Source organism: Schistocerca cancellata, chromosome 2 (assembly GCF_023864275.1).
Source record: "Schistocerca cancellata isolate TAMUIC-IGC-003103 chromosome 2, iqSchCanc2.1, whole genome shotgun sequence".
Classification (NCBI taxonomy): Eukaryota; Metazoa; Arthropoda; class Insecta; order Orthoptera; family Acrididae; genus Schistocerca; species Schistocerca cancellata.
Window position 1 is genome coordinate 436,690,238 of NC_064627.1, and position 22,681 is coordinate 436,712,918.

Here is a 22,681-nt window from a genome sequence, read left to right on the forward strand (position 1 = left end):
ATTAATTTTCCACAGAACCTTTATCTCACTGAACTTGCTGTGCTCAACCAATTTTACAGATACTCTGACAACCTGCAGTGTGGTGTACCCATAGTATATGATTTATGTTTATTTATTTTAAATATTGAAGAAATTCTCTCACACACCTGTTCAACTTGCACAGAATAATTCAAAATCTGTTACCAACCGACACATCACTATCTGCACTTATGAGCCTGTTACAGGAGGAGATGTACTTGGCTTCAAGTCATCTCATGGGTTTACTGCCCAAAGGAATGTATTGATGTCAGTCCACAGTGAAATGGACATTGATGGATCTCTGGGGTCAGACAATGGCATACATGTATTTGTGCTTGAACAAGGTTCAACATCCAAGATAATGGTCACAGCTATCACTACAATGGACCTAATAAGTAACTCTTTGACAAAACATCATTTGCTGTGTTATACATTTTATAATCCTTTGTAAGTTCAATTTTTTTCATCGTCTCACTTGTATGGAAAGCAGATGGTAGAATTTGATTCATTGGAAGGATACTCAGAAAATTCAATCAGATTACAAAGGAGACTGCGACCCGAGCAAGAATGCTGCTTAACAAGGTGTACTTTTACCAAATAGGACTACCAGAGCATGTGGAATGTATACAATTAATGGCAGCAAAAATGGTCTGAGATTTTTTTGACATATGGGACAAGAATATGGAGCTGCTGAAAAATCTGAGCTGGCAGATATTTAAAGACACGCATCCACTACCCCATCAAAGCCTACTTAAAAAGTTTCAAGAACAAGTGAGGAATATGCCACAATACTCTGTGTATTGATACTGTAAGGCCCACCAAGACAATATTTCGATAAATACAGCATGAATAGACACTTAAGCTATAATTCTTCCTGTGTGCCATTAGCAAATCGAATGGGAAGAGCCCTAGTAAGTTTAACATTTGGACATCTCTGGTAGGTGTAGATCTCATGCCTTACACACATGCATCACTGTAGTAACACTATGCCACAAATGGGTGGAATTTCAAATAAATCTCTTCAATGAAGGCTGTTTATTCCCCTGAACATTTGAAACTAAGCCATAAGATAGCCTATGGCACTGATATGGAAACATGATCTTCCACGTCACACATGCAGTCTTTTGACAATTCTAATCTTTTACATTTAATATGGTGTTTATGATCACAATATGTTGCAATTTTCTAAAAAAAATGATGCATTACCATAAAAAAGATCCATGCTGCTAAAAACATTTTTGTTGCAGTCTCCGGCTCCACTACAAAACTCACTGTATGGCCAACAGTCCAAACCACAACAACTGTCAACAAACCATCAATGTGGACGGGTCTACACTCACTGTAAATGATGTCTCTAATCATATACTGACTGCACAATGAACACCAAATCAGTGTTTTGCTCTCTTACTTTCCTTGAATAATTTTTTCATTTGAGCTTCCATAATTCATCCTTATTTCTTATGACATTTTAAATTGTAATGAGATTATCATTTTTAGCAGAATATGCTACTACTTCATAAGTAAGAGAACTGTCATTCTACATTGGTGATAATTAAACAGTACAGCTGTGGAGCAATGTTAATCTATTAGCTTTAAAAGTGCTAACAAAGTGTTCTCTATACTACAAATTACCATTCACTGGCAGAAAAGAAATGTTCTCCGTCCTCTTCACTGGTATCATTACAATTTTCTTGTTGTTTCTTTTTGTATTTGTCATTTCCAATTGAATGACCAGCATCAATCATAAATGGATGGCCATGGAGATTATAATCATGTTGATGTTCAGAGGCTGTAATGAAAGATTTTCATTATACAATATGTTAAGAATAGTTACAGTAAGACTTCTATCTGAATGAGACCACAACTGATTATAAAAGAAATTATAAGCGTAACTGTCTTAATTGATGGTGCACAGGAACCAGGCTGTATGTGGGAACAAATTCCCAGTGTTTCATCAGTATTCAGCTTGTAACAATGGGTACTATACCAAAGAACTAGAGAGTTTCATTTAATTTTATTACTAATAGTTTAAATATTCCATGAGTGTCAAAGAGGCATACACTGTAGTATACCAATGAAAATAATAAATTTTTGAAAATATAATATAATCTGACAGATTAAAAAAAATCTAGTCACAAAGTGGCAGTAAGAGGAATAACATATTAAGGTTAAAGAAATGTGTAGGTTTTGGAGCGATTGACTCCTCCTTCTAGGAGAATGGTTAATGGGGAAGAAAGAAGGATGAAGGAAAATGACTGGCAAGGTTTAAGAGATGGGGAGATTTCAGAAAAGTCACCCAGAATCCCAAGTCAGGGGACACTTAACTGGACAGGATGACAAGGAAACACCGATCGTCGGGGACACACCAAATGAGATTTGAAAACCTGAGAGCTTGAAGGCGGAAGGTAGAATAATAGACAGGACAGATATTACTTACAAGAAACCATGCAAGAGTTAATAAGAGCAGAAATCTTAGTGTATTATATGCCGCAGATGAAGGAGGGGGGGGGGGGGGATATAGACAGTCCAGAAAATGAAAGATATAGAAAACTAAAAGGGAATGAAGACAGGAATAGTTACTGAGAAGAAACACTGAGGCCAAGAAAATTAGAGAAAATAATTAACATTAATTAATGCCAAATGGTTGATGAGAACCAAGTACATGTTGAAACACCAGTTCTCACCTGTGGAGTTCTGAGAAAAAGGTTTCTAGGAAAAGAAACAAGCTGGCATGTGTGGTGAAAAAGGCACTGAGCTCATGATTGTCATGTTGTAGGGCATGCTCTGCAATAGTATTGTGTACTGCCAGAATACGCCACTTGTCTGTGCCTATTCATCCTAACTGGTAACTTGGTTGTAGTCATATCAATGTAGGAAGCTGAACAGGGGGTACATAACAGCTGGTACAAGATATGTGTAATTTCACATGTGGCTCTCCCTTTGAGGGTATTTGTTTTGCCAGTTATAGGGCTGGTACAGGCAGTGGTAATAAGGTGCATAGGTCAAATCTTACAGTGGGTATGTTCACAGAGGTAGGAGGCAAAGGGTAGGAAACTGGGTGCAGAAGGGGCACAGGGTCTGACCAGGATACTGCTAAGGTTGGGGGAGGGGGCTGGGTGACTAAAAGCTATTCTAGGTACAGTGGGCAAAATGTAAGACTGAATGGACCTCTTTCCAGGAGATGTTTTTAGGAAGTTAGAGACTTGTCAAAGTAGCTGATTAATACATGCAAGACCAGGATAATACTGAGTAACAAGAAATGTACCCTCAAGTTGTTTTTTGGAGGGATCAGGATTGGATGTGATGGCCAGGGAAGTCTGCTTTTGAGCTATGATGGTGAGGTAATTAGATCCAGTGAAGGCTGAGGTGAAAATGGTGGTTTATTGCTGTGAAGAAGCCACACCTGAACATTTGTCTCAACTGCCAAGGCTGTACAGGAGGAATTCTCTGACATGGGAAGGATGGCAATTGTCAAAATGTAAATACCACTGTTTGTTAGCCAGTTTAATGTGAATGGAAGTATGTAACTGATCCTCAGGGAGGATGAGGTCAATGTCAAGGATAGTGGCATGGGAAATTTAACTGTGAGAATGTATTAAAAGGTCCCAAGCAATTTTTAATAGATCTCCTTCACCATGACTGCATATAGGAAAGATGTCATCAGTGTCTGATGGCTAGAAATAGACATCTTGGTTCCCATTGCCATGTCCCTGATCTGTTTGTATGTCTGCTGCTCAGAAGTAAAGTAGTTGTTGGTAAATATAAAGTTAATTAAAGTGAACAGGAAGGACATCATACATTTTTAATAAGGTGGGCACTGGTTGAGGTTAAGTTCCGTAGCAGACAGACCATGTACTTGGGGGATTTGATACAGAGAGAGATGGCATCAATGGTGATAAGCTAGGTGTTTGTTGGGATTGGAACAGGCACAGATTTCAGATGATCTAGGGAATAGTTGGTGTGTTTAATAAGGGAGAGGAGTCTTTGTACTGTAGGTTGCAGGTGTTGATCATTTAAGGCAGAAATACATTTGGTGGGTGCTTTGAAGCCAGCAACTATGGGACGGCCAGTGTGATTGGGATCGTGAATCTTAGAAAGAAGATAGAAGGGGGGAGTGCATCATTCGGGTGGGATCATACGTTCTGTGGATTGAGGCGTTAGTCCTTGTGAGGGGCCGGAGGCTATAAGGAGGGCCTGTAAGTCAGTTTGCATCACATGAATGGGATCCTGATGGCAGATACTGTATGTAGAGGTGTCAGACAGCTGGCAGAGACCCTCGTTTACATACTCCTGTCCCTCAAATACCACAGCAGTAGGTCCCTTGTTTGCTAGGAGGATAATGATGCAGTCATCAATTTTTAGGGAACAAACAGACTGGAGTTTTGCAGAGGACAGTTTAGGGTAATGTTGTAGGGACCCGAGATAGGATTGTGAAGCAATGTTGAATTTTAGGAAGACTTGTGAGGAGGGATTTTGAGATGGTGGTGGTGGATCAAGATGGGATCATGGTCAGGACTGTTCAAGGCAGGGTTCAATGTCAGGTCTGCTGTTGCAAAGGTTTTGGAACTGAGTTGCAGAGTGATATTTCTAGGCAACATTACACATGGAGGAAAGTAGTTCCTTCACCAAAGCAGCATAGTTAAATGCAGGTTTAGTGCTGCAAGAATGAACCTTCGATAATACAGATAATTCAGGAGGAAAGAGCCTTAGATGAGAGGTTGAGAATACTGAACTATTGTGAATGGTTCTCGTGATCATGAGTTATCAGGCAGTGGTGACGGTTGGGGCATGTTAAGAAGACTGGGCAAGCTCGGTTTGTGGGAGAGGAGTGGTGGTTGATAGTGTGACTGTTTAGGGAGCTGGGAGGGACAGGTAGGGAAACACAACAGTTGTGACAGTTTAGGACAATGCAGAATAGCGTTTTGAGGTAAAGTCTGGTCTGTTGTTACGGTTTGCAGTTAGCTTGGCAAATGATACCATCCAAGGACACATGGTGGACAGTTAGAGTTGAAATTGGCAGATGAAGCATGTAGGTCACAGTTTACCTGGGAAAGTACAAGAGACTGCTGTATTTTAAACTGTAAACAGTGACTTTCAGTGCTAAGCTTTGGTAGGTAACTCCCAGGGATAAGCAAGTTTCAAGAAACAGAATGTGGGATCTCAGTTTTTAAAGTGCGTAAGCACAGAATGTGGGAGCTCACATATGCACACTGTAAAGTGCAGAAGCATGTCTTTGGTTCTTGCCACACTCCTGGCCTTAATTTATATTAATTATCTTTTCTAATTTTCTTGGTCTCAGCATTTCTTCTTAGTAACTACTCCTTTCTTCATTTTCTTTTATTTTTCTATATCTATATCTTTTATTTTCTGACCTGTCTGTATTCCCCCTTCAAGCCCACATCTAGCACATAGAACGCACTAAGCTTTCCGCTCTTGTTAACTCTTGTGCAATGTTTTGTCAGTAATCTCTGCCTTACTTACTATTCTATCTTCCACGTTCAGGCTCTCAGGTTTTCAAATCTCATCTGGTGCACCCTGCAAAAGTGAGTCTTTCTTTTTCATACAGCCCAGCAAGTCGTCTTGACATGGGCCTCTGGTTGACTTTTATAAACTCTCCCCATTTCCTTAGCCTCACCAGTCCATTTCCTTCATCCCACTTCCTTCCCCTTTATTCCTTCTGCCAGAAGAAAGAGCCACTGGTTACAAAGGCTAGCACATTTGTTTAACCTTTATATTTGTTTCCTCCTGCTGCCACTTGGTGAGTATATTTTTGTGTGTGTGTTCAGATATATTAGACAATGTGGTACATCACACAGTAATGGTCTCCTTGACATGGTCACAGATATTGCCAAGAGATGTGGAGTCACATTGTCTTAACACACAAAAGGAAGAATTCATAAGGTGAAATGTTAGCATACTGGAGAGGAACTGGGTATAACTTTGTTTTGCTTAGTTACAAAATTACTAAAAACTTCTTCTGAAATTTGTCACTTAATAATTACAGGAAGAAAAAAAGGGTAGGTACACATGGGTTGCGAGGGGGATGAGGAAGGAGGGAGGAGGAGGGTGATTACATATGGGTGGTGAGGGAAAGGGAGGGGGAGGAGGAGGAGGAGGAGGAGGAGGAGGAGGGGAAGAGGAGGAGGAGGAGGAGGAGGAGGAGGAGAAATTATGGTGTGCACTTAAGCAAATTGTCTGAGAAAATTGCTGCTACTTCATGATAACTCACGTCCCATATCACAAATGTTGTAATGCAGAAGTTATGCCAACTCACTTGGGAGTCACTCAAGCACCTGCCCTACAGTACTAATTTCTCTCCATGCAATTACCAGACCGTCAGTCCCTTAAAAAAGCTTTTTGAAGGATTGACAATTTCTGTTGGATGAGGATGTGCAGTGGGCAGTTACAGACTTCTTCACACAGTAGGACATGGTGGTTTACCTAATGAGTATCTTCAACCTAGTCCACTGATGAGAAGATTGCCTCAATGTTCATGGCAATTTTGCCTGATTGGCATACCAATTGTGGACTGTACAGGCTTTGAATGGAAACATTTTGATCATTTTACAGAACATAACAGGATTCCTATTGCTAGAAAAATATGTGCAAGAAACAAATAATTTTTGATGAATACTTTCTGTTTTATAAATCTTTTTCATTGTCTTATAGTAAGTTACCTCCAAATCATTGATACCATTTGAGTCATTTAAAAAAAATCAGTAATTGAGGTTAACCTGCACTGAATTGACTCCATGTGCTTCTATTATGCGAGTCTTCAAGACTTTAATAATTACAATGAAGGTCCTCACTCAAAGACTGAAACTGATTTACTGTAATAAATGATTTCAAACTCTTACAACTGACGCTGCCATTTTTCCTGTTTACAATATTATCGATAATTTTGCACTATGACTTTCAATCTTGACTAAGCACTTTACTGTGCGAAATAATCAAAGGATGGCAATTAACAACTCCAGATGTCCATGCTTGGCACTATTTGACAAGGTATCAATACTGAAGGTTCCAGAAAGTTGCTATCACTGACATACTTCTCATGAGCAATTTTGATACTGCATTGTTATTTAAAATTCATCATTTATTTTGCCATGTAACTAAAAGAGCAAAATAAATGACAAATTTGAAAGTTTCGAGAAAGAATGAGTCATTAGTTAAGCCCACAGAACCTTATTAATTGTCTCTTTAATTGTAATGGTATAGTAATAATGAATATGAAACAGTTAAAGAATATGAATGCTGAAAAATATTTAACAAACTGTTCCACTATTTTTTCAAAATATCCAAACATCTGTTAGTGGACATTAATATGGATGTGTTCATCCTTCGCTTTTATGACAGCTTGAACTTAGCTGGGGACACTTTCAATGAGGTTTCTGAATGTCTGTGGAGAAATGGCAGCCCATTCTTGCTCAAGAGCTGAAAGCAGAGAAGGCAGTGATGGACACTGGAGTCTGGAGTGAAGTCAACATTCTAAATAATAATAATAATAATAATAATAATAATAATAATAATAATAATAATAATAATAAAACCCCGTGGAGGCCCGGGAAAAAAATAGGCCTCCGGTATGTTCTGCCAGTCGTAAAAGGCGACGAAAAGAACAAACCACTAATAGGGCTAACCCCCCTTTTAGTGTGATTACTTGGTTCAGGACAGAACTAAAGAAGCCTCGGACAAGCGCCGTCATGGTCGGGGACGACGCTTGAACCCTATGTCCGCCCACAATGGTAACGACACTGCTAGCCAACTGGAAAATGATTTAAATCCAAATAGAGGTGTTTTGCAGGATATGCTTCCTGCAACCACCCTAGAAGGAAAACAAAGACAGAGGATGAGATGGTCAGATGAAGTTAATCGACACCTCATGTTCTGTTATTACCAAGCAACAAACCTAGGAACCAACACAACTGGATACAGATCACAAGTATACACAACATTTATTACCAGATACCCGGAATTAAAATTTTTAACAGAACAACGACTAGCTGATCAGATCCGTGTGATAATAAAAAATAACAGGATACCCCAGTCAGAATTAGAAAACATCAAACAACAAGTACAACAAATACTGGAACAAAATAATGTGCAATCAGTAGAAGAAGAAAATACAGTAATGGACTCAAACATCCCAGAGCAAACAAACAAAGACCAACACGTATCAATTAAACAATCAGAGGAAAATGAAATCTTAAGACAGCCACCAGAACAAGCACAAATAGAACACGAAGTGACACACATGTTAGATATAGAAGATAAATTTCAGCTGACATATATAGAATACAAAGACACAAATACAGACATTAGACCATTCTTGCATAGACCGCCAAATAACCCACAAGTCGAAACAACAATAAAGACTATCAACACAATCATACACAACAAAATAAATGAAAACACAACTATGGAAGAGTTACAACTACTGGTTTATATAGGAGCACTCACTACACTAAATATACACACTAGGCAGAGATCAGAACAAACCAACACACATAAGAAACCCACAAAACCAGCATGGCAACACAGGCTACAGATCAGAATAGAAAAACTGAGAAAAGACATCGGACAGCTAACACAATTTATAAGAAATGAAATATCAGACAAAAAACGAAAAAGGTTAGGTAAAATCTCACAACAAGAAGCAATAGAGCAATTAGATGAAAAGAAGCAGAAATTACAAGCATTGGCCAAACGACTTAGAAGATACAAAAAAAGTGAAAATAGAAGGAAACAAAACCAAACATTCAACACAAACCAAAAGAGATTTTACCAAACAATAGATAACACACACATTAAAATAGACAATCCACCAAACATAACAGGCATGCACGGTGGATACAAGCAGAAACAGACTCATACAAGATGATACCACAAATGCCTGAAGTGATAATTTTGCAACATGAAGTCACCCGAGCAATTAATTCTACACACAATTGGAAAGCCCCTGGAAATGATAAAATAGCAAATTACTGGCTAAAGAAGTTCACCTCAACACATTCACATCTAACTAAATTATTTAACAGTGACAATAACAAACGTAAATTATTTAACAGTTACATTGCAGACCCATACACATTCCCTGATACACTTGCACATGGAATAACCTATCTGAAACCTAAAGATCAAGCAGACACAGCAAACCCAGCTAAATATCACCCCATAACATGCCTACCAACAATATACAAAATATTAACTTCAGTCATTACACAGAAATTAATGACACATACAACACAGAACAAAATTATAAATGAAGAACAAAAAGGCTGTTGCAAAGGAGCACGAGGATGTAAAGAGCTACTGATAATAGATACAGAGGCGACATATCAAGCTAAAACTAAACAAAGATCGCTACACTACGCATACATTGATTACCAAAAAGCCTTTGATAGTGTACCCCACTCATGGTTACTACAGATATTGGAAATATACAAAGTAGATCCTAAATTGATACAGTTTCTAAACATAGTAATGAAAAACTGGAAAACCACTCTTAATATCCAAACAAATTCAGATAACATCACATCACAGCCAATACAGATTAAGTGTGGAATATACCAAGGAGACTCATTAAGTCCTTTCTGGTTCTGTCTTGCTCTGAACCCACTATACAACATGCTAAATAATACAAATTGTGGATATAATATTACTGGAACATACCCACACAAAATCACACATTTGCTATACATGGATGATCTAAAACTACTGGCAGCAACCAATCAACAACTCAACCAATTACTAAAGATAACAGAAGTATTCAGCAATGATATAAATATGGCTTTTGGAACAGACAAATGTAAGAAAAATAGCATAGTCAAGGGAAAACACACTAAACAAGAAGATTACATATTGAATAATCACAGTGACTCCATAGAAGCGATGGAAAAAACAGATGCCTATAAATATCTAGGATACAGACAAAAAATAGGAATACATAATACAAATATTAAAGAAGAACTAAAAGAAAAATATAGACAAAGACTAACAAAAATACTGAAAACAGAATTGACAGCAAGAAACAAGACAAAAGCTATAAATACTTATGCTATACCAATATTGACCTACTCATTTGGAGTAGTGAAATGGAGTAACACAGACCTAGAAGCACTCAATACACTTACACGTTCACAATGCCACAAATATAGAATACATCACATACATTCAGCAACAGAAAGATTCACATTAAGCAGAAAGGAAGGAGGAAGGGGATTCATCGACATAAAAAACCTACATTATGGACAGGTAGACAATTTAAGAAAATTCTTTCTAGAACGAGCAGAAACTAGCAAAATACACAAAGCAGTCACTCATACAAATACATCGGCTACACCACTGCAATTTCATAACCACTTCTACAACCCTTTAGATCACATAACATCAACAGATACGAAGAAAGTAAATTGGAAAAAGAAAACACTACATGGCGAGCACCCGTATCATCTAACACAGCCACACATCGATCAAGACGCATCCAACACATGGCTAAGAAAAGGCAATATATACAGTGAGACAGAAGGATTCATGACTGCAATACAGGATCAAACAATAAACACCAGATATTACAGCAAGCATATTATTAAAGATCCCAATACCACAACAGATAAATGCAGACTTTGCAAACAACAAATAGAAACAGTAGATCACATCACAAGTGGATGTACAATACTAGCAAATACAGAATACCCCAGAAGACATGACAATGTAGCAAAAATAATACATCAACAGCTTGCCTTACAACATAAACTAATAATACAACACGTTCCCACATACAAGTATGCACCACAAAATGTACTGGAGAATGATGAATACAAATTATACTGGAACAGAACCATTATAACAGATAAAACAACACCACATAACAAACCTGACATCATACTCACCAATAAAAAGAAGAAATTAACACAACTAATCGAAATTTCCATACCCAATACAACAAATATACAAAAGAAAACAGGAGAAAAAATTGAAAAATACATCCAACTGGCTGAGGAAGTCAAGGACATGTGGCATCAGGATAAAGTTGACATTATACCAATTATACTATCAGCTACAGGAGTCATACCACACAATATCCACCAGTACATCAACACAATACAGCTACATCCAAACTTATATATACAATTACAGAAATCCGTAATTATTGATACATGTTCAACTACCTGAAAGTTCCTAAATGCAATATAACATATACCGTACAGTTAAAAGGAAGTGACGCTTGATCAAGGTCCGTGTCACTTTCCATTTTTAACCAGACTTAACGTCTGAGAAAGTAAAGAAATAATAATAATAATAATGATAATAGCTTTATTCAACATCAAATGGTACACTGCACATGTACAAAGAAACCGTAATGATTAAAGTTATTTGTACAATACACAAGACAAATTCTTCTGAGTACGTCATTAATTTACAACAAAATTACAATAAGATGTTTACAGATTTTTATTCAGATAATTTCACAAAGCACTTGTTGTTCTTCATATAAGTATGGTACTCTTCTAATGTGTAGAAAGGGTGTTTTACTAAAGATTTCTTAAGCTGATGTTTCAGTTTAATTGTAGGAAGAGTCATGATGGCACTAGGCAGTGCATTAGCTAATTTTATACCTGCGTACTGAGGCCCCTTTTTGTAAAGTGCTGTTCTGTGGCTGCCAATGTAAAATCTTTCTTTATTTCTAGTATTGTACTGGTTCAAAATCTGAATAAGTGTTTGGATGCAGTCTTTTCACAAGCAATATGTCTTTTAGAATGTACGTGTTTATAACAGTTAACACCTCTGTTTTTGGAAACAAGTTGCGACAAGATTCCCTATATTTTGCTCCACAGATTGTTCTCACACCCCTTTTTTGAAGAATGAGTAGCTTATCTAGATTAGCTTTGGTTGTTGCCCCCAAATTTCAATACCGTAGTTCAAGTGAGAGGAGAAAATAGCATGGTATGCAGTCTTTAGGACTACAGATTCTCTACAGAACTTGCTAATAATACTGATTGCAAATATATTTTTTGACAACTTAGTTGCTAGGGAGTCAATATGTGTGTCCCACTTCAGGTTGCTTTGGATTGTTATGCCAAGGAATTTTACAATAGACTGTATCTTTATCAATTCGTTGCCAATGTATAAATTAATTTCATTATTCAAACTGCTTTTGTTAAACTCCATCAAACATGTTTTACTGGTGCTTACATTTAAGTGGCTTTCATTAAAAAACTGAACAATTTCTTTTGTCACATTATTACACTCGGCCTCTAGTTCATTACACAATTCCTTTTTACACACAATGGACTTGTCATTGGCATACAGAACAATTTTGGAATTTATAGTACAATATTTAATATCATTTACACAGATCAAGAACAGAAGGGGGCCCAACACCGAGCCCTGGGACACGCGATATTTTATGCAAGTGATCTCCGATTTGTAGACACCACTTTCCGTTTAAGTAGAACAAACTGTTTTCTATTGCTCATATAACCCTTTATTAGGTCATAAGCAACGCCTCTAATGCCCATGTTCCATAGCTTGTCTAATAGGACGTCAATATTCACACAATCAAAGGCTTTTTCCAGGTCTAGTTATACACTTGCCACGTGTTCCTTGCTTTCGATACCCCCTAACACCTCTTCAATTAATTGAGCAGCTGCGGTGCTAGTTGATTTACCTTTTATGAATCCATTTTGATTTTCAAACATCAGGTTTTGTTTGTTAAGAAAGTTTATAATCCTGTTGTATATAACTTTCTCAACTATTTTGGAAAAGACAGGAAGGATTGAGACTGGTCTGTAGTTTTCTATTTTATTGTTGTCACCTTTCTTAAAAATGGATGTTACGTGTGCTATTTTTAGTCTGTCTAGAAAGGTGCCTGATTCTAATATATTGTTGACTGCTACAGACAGAGGTACAGAGACATTTTGGCTACAGGCTTTTAAAACATTAATACTTAGGCCATCATGCCCAGCTGAATTAGAGGGTTTTAGAAAGCTAATTTTGCCCGTTATTTCTGCACAGTTTGTGGGGGCTAGATATATACTATGGTCACATGTGTCTACCTTTAAAACTGTAGTGCATGTTTTTATGTTTGTCATTTATGGCCTCCCCTACAGAAGAAAAATATTCATTAAAAATATTTACAATTTCCAGTTGGTCTTTTATGAGCATGCCATTGTGGTTAATAGTAAAGTCCATACAGGATTTGTCATTGCAGGTTCTAAAACTGTTTATGACTGCCCAGATGCCAGCAGTTACGTTGTGCGAGTTTTGAAGCTTATTTGCAACATAGTTGCTCTTGGTCTGTGTGAGTAAGTCCTTACAGTGTGCTTGATATATTTTGAAGGCTTCCTTTAGCTCAGGAATCTCTCTATTATTCAGCATTGCACTGTGGAGTAGTTTTAATTTTTCCCTCGCTTCAGTGACATTACTATTTACCCAAATATTTGTGGTGACAGTGGGGGCCTCATGGAGCTCCAATTTAAGCTGTACTGCATGGTGATCTGAGATGGCTAGTTTTAAAACTGATGCTTTATTTTTTGTTTGTTTCTTTTTTGGAATTACAACTGGGCATGTGGTATCAAAGCAGTAATAGAAGTCAGCAGCAAAGCTATCACATGAAAAGCTATTATTTTCAAACCATTTTATTTGTGCTAGCATGCAGTTTAGTCTATTTATGTTGTCATGATACATTATTCTTTTCATTACAAACTGTTGCTTTGTGGTGACAGTGGGGGCCTCATGGAGCTCCAATTTAAGCTGTACTGCATGGTGATCTGAGATGGCTAGTTTTAAAACCGATGCACTGTGGGATAGGTGGGTCATGTTTGTTATTATGTTGTCAAGACATGTTTTACTATTGCCAATTTCTCTAGTGGGTTACCGAATTAGTGGGGTCAGGTTAAATTCATCACACAGGAGATGTAACTTTTTGGTGCTGACATCACTTGTTAATAAATCTATATTTATATCCCCTGTAACTATAATATTTACATGACCATTTGGCCCAGAAAATGTTGTGTCTATATATACAAGCAAGTCAGAAAGATTTACAAAAAAGGTATTTGTATTTGCTGCAGGTGGCCTGTAAACACCGATAACTGTTATGTTATCTCTACCCCATTTTAGGTTTATTGCAGCAAATTCTGAGACTCCTTCCAAGCAGAAGGCACTCACATCAATAACATTAAAATTACTTTCATTTACAGTGAAAATTGATACACCTCCCCCAGTCTTGTCTTTTCTACTGAAGGCTGTGCAGAATTTCGTACACATTGGTTGACTAATGCTAATCAGAGCTTCATTGTACCAATGTTCAGTTACAACTAATATATCGGGTTTGTCAATCCATGAAATTACATCTAGATCATTATGCTTATTTTTAAGACTACTAAGATTCTGGTGTATGATTTTAAGACTGAGTTTTACCTGCTGGACCTTGAGGATAATTTTGCACTAGCAATGAGGCCAGCAGGCTTTACAAGTTTCCCTGGCTTGCCAGCAGTGGCTGGTGTTATGGCAGATTTTGTTGAGGTGGGTTGTGCCACCCTATGGCAATGGACTTCTTTTCATCACTTTGTGAACAATGTCACCTGACTTCCTCAATAATGTTGCTACTAACAATCTTTTTGCCTCTTTTGTTCATGTACAGACCATGAAATGTGTGCAGCTCCCTTTCTAGATAGCTGACATCTACTAGAGACACATTCTGTAATTTACCACATACAGCTTTAATCCTATCATTTGTTTTATGAACTTCCCAGTTCACAATATACTGTTTCATAAGATCATACCTCTGTGGAATGTTGACATCAATTGTTTTGGTGTCATTTAATTTACCCAGTACCATTTTCATATGTCTAATAGCATCTTTTGCTTGATTTCTTGCTACATCATATGAACCTCCCGTAATAATGACACAGTCATTGGATGAGAACGAGTCACAATCCTACATGCACAGCTTCACCACAGCAGAAAGAGGGGCTCCAGGCTGGATGTGGTCTACCACTGCAAAGTTGTCTTGCATACTTGTGATGTTTTGCACTATTTCACGTCCATGGCTGTCTCCATATAATAGAATCTGGCCCTGCTTGTGTTTGTGATTGTTGTTGTTTCTTCTGTTTTTCTCTAGGGATGATTTCTTGCATGTACTTTCACAGATTCCATTTGCTTGGACGGTTTGCTTACGTTCAATTTCACGTTTTGCACACGAGTTTGGGACTTGGTGTTTTCTGAACTTATCACTGACAGTTTTTTTGCTGCTTGAAGGATTACTTCTAGTTTGCATGGACTAAACATGTTCTTGTTCTACTATTTCGTCGAGAATTTGAAACCTGTTTTGAGTAATGATGACAGGAAAGCTTTCCTTGGTTTTCAGTTTAGGCCTACAGTAGTTCATCAGGCACTGTTGTTCAAATTCACACACCTTCTTATTTAAGAAAGTAACTTCAGCCTTTAGGCCCTGGATTTCACTAACCATATCGCCGACTAGTACAGATAATTCACACCTACAGTCACAAATTTTTGCTTTATGATAGTTATCTGAGTTCTTAACGCAGCACTGACTACAGTTCCAGCATGTTATAAATTCATTATTTTCTTTCACAGATGAGTCCACTTTTGCAAATCGAAAATGATAGGAGTTCTTATATTCCTTGCATGTGATTCCAGTTTTTAGTACTTTTCCACATTTTTTACACTTTTCCCCATCAAAACATGAGTTTTTACGTAAGCTAAGAACTTTACCATTACTATTTGCCGCCATCTTCAATCATCCCAATGGTATTCAGTTCAGCTCAGGTCAGGACTCTGGGTAGACCAACCCACTTTAGGAGTGTTACTGTCCACAAACCATTGCCTCAGAGATGCTGCTTAATGATAGGGTGCATTGTCATCCTTCAACAAACAACAATAGTGTCTGAACTTCTCTAATACTGTACACAGAATTTAATATTGTAAAATGTGTTCATATCTTCCCAAATTTAGCATTTTCTTAAGCACAATAAGGACACCATACCCTAACCATGAAAAATATCCCCATTCTGTAAAATCCTCTCCACCATGCTTCACTGTTGGCACTATATATGATAGCAGATAAAATTCCCTAGGCATTTTCCAAATTCAAGCTCCTCCAACAGATTTACATAAATGTGTGACTTATAAGAGGCTACTCAACCTCTGTATCCCATTCTTTTTAACTCCCTACACACTGTCACTGTGCTACCTAGACTGCTGTTAGCACTTTGGAACTGACGAGAGTTTCCTTCCACTGATTTCATGTGATTTCTTACAACCAGCCTTTTCAGTGCTTGGTGATCACTGTCCTCCAGTACAGAAGATTTGCCAGTCATAGTTCATCTACGTTTCTTCCTCTGCATTTCCATTACACACTCACATCTCCAACAGTCAGCTTGGCAGGGTTGAAATGTCCCTGGCGTTTTTTTAACTCAGGTGAGATCCAATGACTAATCCATGTTTGGGGTCACTGAGCTCTCCTGACTGTCACTTCTACTGACAACAAAATACTCTTGTGTTTTTTTATACTGGTGGGTCAATATCTCATGACCTCTAGTGATCAGTTCCATATTACACAGGGGTGTCCTGATACTTTTGATCAAATAGTGTGCATAGAAATTTGTAAGGTCAATAAAGGGTTGACAAAGCATGTTTTAGAATCTATAATCATTGAACAGCCACTAAAAATGGAAGAGATGTGCTTTAACTATCAGACAGTAACATATATTTTTAAATTTTTAAATAAATTATTTGTCTGACTGACTTTACCTGTAACAGATGAGTATGTGTGGTGCTGTTCAGTTGTAAGCGACAGCCTACATGACCTCTTCAAAGTCTTCAATCCTTTTAGCGTTGGTTCTAGGAAAGGTGTAGTTGATATTGTGTAAAGAATAGGATTGATAGCTGCGTTTAGTGGTAGAACAAATACAGCTATCCATGCGTAAACCTGTGTGCAGAAAAATGAGGTGATTTATTACTTTTCCTTCACACTGTTACATATTTCAAACAATGGAAGCTCCAGGTTGAAATATCAACAATATAAGCAAAAGGATAGTTTGCTTTTCACCATAAAGTTGACACAATAAGTGGCAGCCAGGTGCAACAAAAAAACTGTTACACTCTTCATGACTAAAACCTTCTTGAGAAAAAAACATGTACACATCCACACACTTCATGCACACATGGTCAGCCTCCTCAGCAGCTCAGATGAAGGCTTTGGCTGAAAGCTAAATGTGTAACAGTCTTTTCACTGTGCCTGTATGCAACTCAACATGTCATCTTTATGGAGAATAGCAATCTATCCTTTTCTTTATATTGTATTTTCTTTATATTTGTATTCCTCATACAAGATGTGTTAGAGAAGTGTATCTATATCTTAAGCTGACTTTATGTCCTTCAGGCCACCTTATGGAATGTGGCTCTTGTGAGACACCAAAGTGTTCTCCCACTGTGGTATCTCAAAAAAGTGATCTATAAAAACAAGCTACTTGATTGTTTAACATAACTTCAGCATTTATCTTTACTCAAGTTATTTTGTATTCAGAAAAAACTCTACTATAACTTGATATGACTTGCATTTATTACAGAAATGAATACATTGACACATCTAGCATTCAGTCTATCCTTCTGTTATGCATTTTTATTTAAATTTAAGATTTTGTTGCTATTCACTTCTGATTTGGACCACCTCTCTGTTTCTAGTACTATCTAAGTATTATTAGCACAGTTTAACTAATATATTAAAATTATTTCTTCATTAAGTGTAAGGACAAATGTTCATCTTTTGCTGAACATTGAGTAATTTACTTTCAAGTAAGATGGTACTGACTTTTATTGTTAAGCTAGCAAAACTACTCAGTGTATTGTTTCTACTGCACTTGTCTACTTCATTGCCATCTATTTCTATGATTTACAATGCAAGAGAGCAACAGTTTACATAAAAACTTCCAGAAACTTTGAAGTAACACAGTTCATACTTTTACAAGGATAAAATCAATGAGAATGGCCAGCTATCTGTTTGTAAAATGCATAAAATTACAAATACATGACTGAATCTTAAGAGAATGCTGGGCAGAGTGGAACTGATTGAACCTGCATCACAGCTTTATGTAGAAGAAGATTATTGGTCTGCATTAACAGAACATATCATAACAAAACAGCTATTAGAGTGTATTCAAATGTGAAGTGAAACAATTGTTCTTTGTGATGCCATTGCTCAGATAGCCTAAATGTCAAGGCAAATGCTCATGATAAGCAGGAAATCTGCATTTGAGTCCCAGTCTGGCACAAATTTTCAACTAGCACAATCTATACATTCATTCCAATTATATTTGTGTCATAGATGGCATATGTTTGATAAGGTACTGCTCTAATATCAGAGTAAACACTGTTTCCCTTTACTATCAACCACTTAAGAGAACACAAATCTATTGCTTTCTTGAACCTTGTTTGTAAAATGATATACAGATAAAATTGGAAAACTGGCAAGTTCTAGGCATATCATTTATTTGATCAAATCTACTAAATGTTTATTTCATAATTATTGTGCAAACACTTGCTGCTCTCTTCTCACAAAAAGCACTACTCAGTTACTTATTAAACACAGTACACAGCAAAATGAAAAATTGACATGGGGTTCAAACACATACACTGTCCAGAGGTGCTTTCTAAATACAGAAATTCATGACAGGCTACCTTTTCATAACCAGGGATGGGAAGATGAAGCATATCATCTAAAGCACACTGAGAATTTCTCTAACATTAAATTCTTGATACAGCTGATTAGCAGCACTGCAACAGTGTTTGTGCTATGTGTCACTAGTTTTCAATGTCACAGTCACAGTCATATGGCATTTGTATGATTGATGGAGAATTAAACATTTTTTTAAAGTATCTATGATCAGTTTCACTCATCAATAAGCCTATTTTCAAGTGATTCTCCTCTGCCAATAGATACAAAATCAGCATGGTCAAATAATTTCTAGCTGTGTATTGCTACCCTCCTCTTCTGGTGTTTCTTCATCTCTCATTCTTGCCAACACTTGAGTCATCCTCATTCAGTTATGTGTGTGGAGAATACTATTTCAATAGCTAAGCTATGGAGTTAAGTTTCTTAATTTTGTGCGTATCCAGTGCTTAACACTTTCTGAACACAGTGAATGGGTTGTATTTGTTCTTTTTTATTTAAAGTATGTGAATTTGTCACACAGTGATACCTAAAGAACTTACAAAATTGAGGAAAAAAGATTGCGGGAATACATGAACAAGGCAGCAAAGAACCGTACAATCTTTTCTCAATTTTTTAATTTTTCTGGAAACTTGTTGTATCTCCTTTTTATTTCTCAAAAGTAAATCAACAGCTTTTCTGACACTTTTTCAGATCAGTAGATTTATAAGATGCACTTTTAAAATAATATTGCACTGCTTTTCAACATACTTTGTATTTATACATTAAGAGCAAATGATGGGTTATTTTGCAAAAACTAAAGAGTTTAACAAAATGTGTAACACTGTTTTACTTTATTGTTCCCAGACTTGACAGTCAAGTAAAAAAATAGAGACTCAATGCGTTTACTCTGCTCCACTGTCACGAATGATAAAAGATTCAATTTAATGAATCCACTAACATCATATACATTATGTTCCACACAAGAAAGTGGAACACATAAAGGAATAAAATTAATCAATCGTAAACTACATGTGCACTTCACACATAAAATAATCATAAATGTTGATATACTTATTCTATAAATAATACATGTAGCTTACATTTGATATCACTGTGGTACATTAAAAAAGTAATTAGATATATGACCATTCTTTCACAAAACCAGCTGATTTTGTATCTAGCTGACATAATGCTTTCTAATCAATTAGTGAAATTAATGTCACTTTGAGAATCCTCATTCAAGGAACCATTGCAACAGTCAACTGAAATGTGTTATGCAAAACGAAATCTTTATAGCCACAACCAAATGTATATACCATTCCCCATAATACAAGTCCAATGTTTTCATTATCACCTGATACAAACATCTCAAAAATGAGATTGACAGTAAGTGCAAAATGGCTAAGCAGGGATGGTTAGAGGACAAATGTAAGGATGTAGAAGCATATATCACTAGGGGTAAGACAGATACTGCCTGCAGAAAAATTAAAAAGACTTTTGGAGAAAAGAGAACCACATATCAATATCAAGAGCTCAAAAGGAAAACCAGTCATAAGCAAAGAAGGGAAAGGACAAAGATGGAAGGAGTATTCAGTGAGTCTGTACAAGGGCGATGTACTTGAGGGCAGTAATATGGAAATGGAAGAGGACGTAGCTGAAGGTGGAATGAGAGATATGATACTATTTGAAGAATTTGACAGAGCACTGAAAGACATAATTCAAAACAAGACCCCATGAATAGACAACATTCCATTAGAGCTACTGATAGCCTTGGGAGAGCCAACCCTGACAAAACTCTTCCATCTGGTGAGTCAGATGTATGAGACGGGTGAAATATCCTCAGACTTCAAGAAGGATATAATAATCCCAACCCCATAGAAAGCAGGTGCTGACAGGTGTGAAAATTACCAAACTAACAGTTTAATAAGTCATGGTTGCAAAAGAATAACACAAATTCTTTGCAGGCTAATTGAAAAACTGGTAGAAGCTGACATCGGGAAAGATCAATTCAGATTCTGTAGAAATGTTGGAACACACAACACAATACTGACCCAATGATTTATCTTAGAAGATAAGTTAAGGAAATACAAACCTACATTTCTAGCATTTGTAGACTTAGAGAAAGCTTTTGAGGTGGTAGGGGCAAAATACAGGGAGTGAAAGGCTATTTACAACAAGTTATAAGAGTCAAGGGCACGAAAAGGAAGCTGTGATTGAGGAGGAAGTGATGTTATTCAGTCTGTACATTGAGCAAGCAGTAAAGGAAACATAAAGTTTTGGAGTAGGAATTAAAATACATGGAAAAGAAATAAAAACTTTGTGAGGTTTGCCAACAATAGTGTAATTCTGACAGAGACAGCAAAGGATCTGGAAGAGCAGCTGAATGGAATGGACAGTGTCTTGAAAGGAGGATATAAGACGAACATCAACAAATGCAAAATGAGGATAATGGAATGTAATCAAATTAAATCAAATGATGCTCAGGGAATTAGATTACAAAATGAGATACTTAAAGTGGTAGATGAGTTTTCCTATCCGGGAAGCAAAATAACTGACAATGGTTGAAGTAGAGAGGATATAAAATGTAGACTGGCTGTGGCAAGGAAAGCATTTCTGAAGAAGAGAAATTTATTAGTATCAAGTATAGGTTTAAGTGTCAGGAAGTCCTTTCTGAAAGTATTTGTGTGGAGTGTCGCTATGTATGGAAGTGAAACATGGCCAATAAATAGTTTAGACAAGAAGAGAATAGAAGCTTTGAAAATGTGGTGCTACAGAAAAATGCTGAAGATTAGATGGACAGATCATGTAACTAATAAGGAGGTACTGAGTAGAATTGGGGAGAAGAGGAATTTGTGACACAACTTGACTAGAAGAAGGGATCGGTTGCAGGACCCATTCTGAGGCATCAAGGCATCACCCATTTAGTACTGGAGGGAAGCACAGAGGGTAAAAATTGAAGAGGGAGACCAAGAAATCAACACATTAAGCAGATTCAGAAGCACATAGGTTGCAGTAGTTACTCAGAAATGAAGAGGCTTGCACAGGATAGAGTAACATGGAGAGCTGCATCAAACCAATCTCTGGACTGAAGACCACAACAACAACAACAACAACAACAACAACACCTGATGCAGTCATTTGAGTAAGGATAGCAAGAGAAGCAATTATTTTGGAAGCAGGGCCACCGCTAACTTTTTTCTGCCCTTGCATTCCTTTGTGAAGAAGCAACAAAACAGTACTATTATTATTATTATTATTATTATTATTATTATTATTATAGTATCAGCTCATTGTATATTTAAAGTACACATTTTGTAATGGCATTAAGTTTTCCATGGGCAGCATAAACCCATAAAATGTGGACGTACTCAGTATGGAATTAAAATTAGATAATACAGAAGAAAAAAGTCTCATTAGAATGTGCTAGTTCTGATTTTTGGCCAAAAGAAATCAGTCCTGCTAAAAAAATACAGACTAAACATTTTCTAGCAAATGAAAGGGAAGAACTCAACAGAAAATTTTTACCAACAATAGCTGAAAGACCTACTATGTACTAGAAAAGAACATTTTGTGTACCTGTGGAGGGACTGTCGTTCCTGCCAAAGACAGTATCCCCAAGCATATGATAGGCATCCAGCAAGCTGCATCTGCAGCAACAATAAGAGTCATTCGGCGGGCAATCACTGCTGACTCAGCAGTTTTCTGATTCATTTGTGCTGCTTGTTGAGTTGTCCTCGCTATCACAAACATTGACGTATATCCGACAGCAATAACAGAGAATGATGCCAGATTCAAGACTGTAAGAAATATTGTACTCTTGGTCAATATAAATCACAGATGTCTGAAAATGGAAATGTAACTCACAGTTGCAAAGAGACACATTTAAATAAATCAAGTTACACAAAACACATTCACTACATATAAACCTTCTAAAAAGAGGATGATTCAAAATGAAGCTGCATCTGGATAAATATAAGAAAAAAA

The 22,681-nt window shown here is 36.9% G+C and overlaps 1 protein-coding gene across 1 annotated transcript in view; it reads right to left on the reverse strand.

The window, feature by feature from the left end:
• Window positions 1-1,646: 1,646 nt before the first annotated feature.
• LOC126154821 (G-protein coupled receptor GRL101-like) overlaps window positions 1,647-22,681 on the reverse strand; it is a 354,933-nt gene continuing 333,898 nt past the window's right edge. Inside the window, exons 24-26 of the mRNA XM_049916187.1 lie at window positions 22,274-22,494; window positions 16,798-16,975; window positions 1,647-1,807 (exon numbers count right to left, since the gene is read on the reverse strand). Of these exons, the coding sequence (XP_049772144.1) occupies window positions 1,647-1,807; window positions 16,798-16,975; window positions 22,274-22,494 (560 nt within the window). The remainder of the gene's footprint in view (window positions 1,808-16,797; window positions 16,976-22,273; window positions 22,495-22,681) is intronic.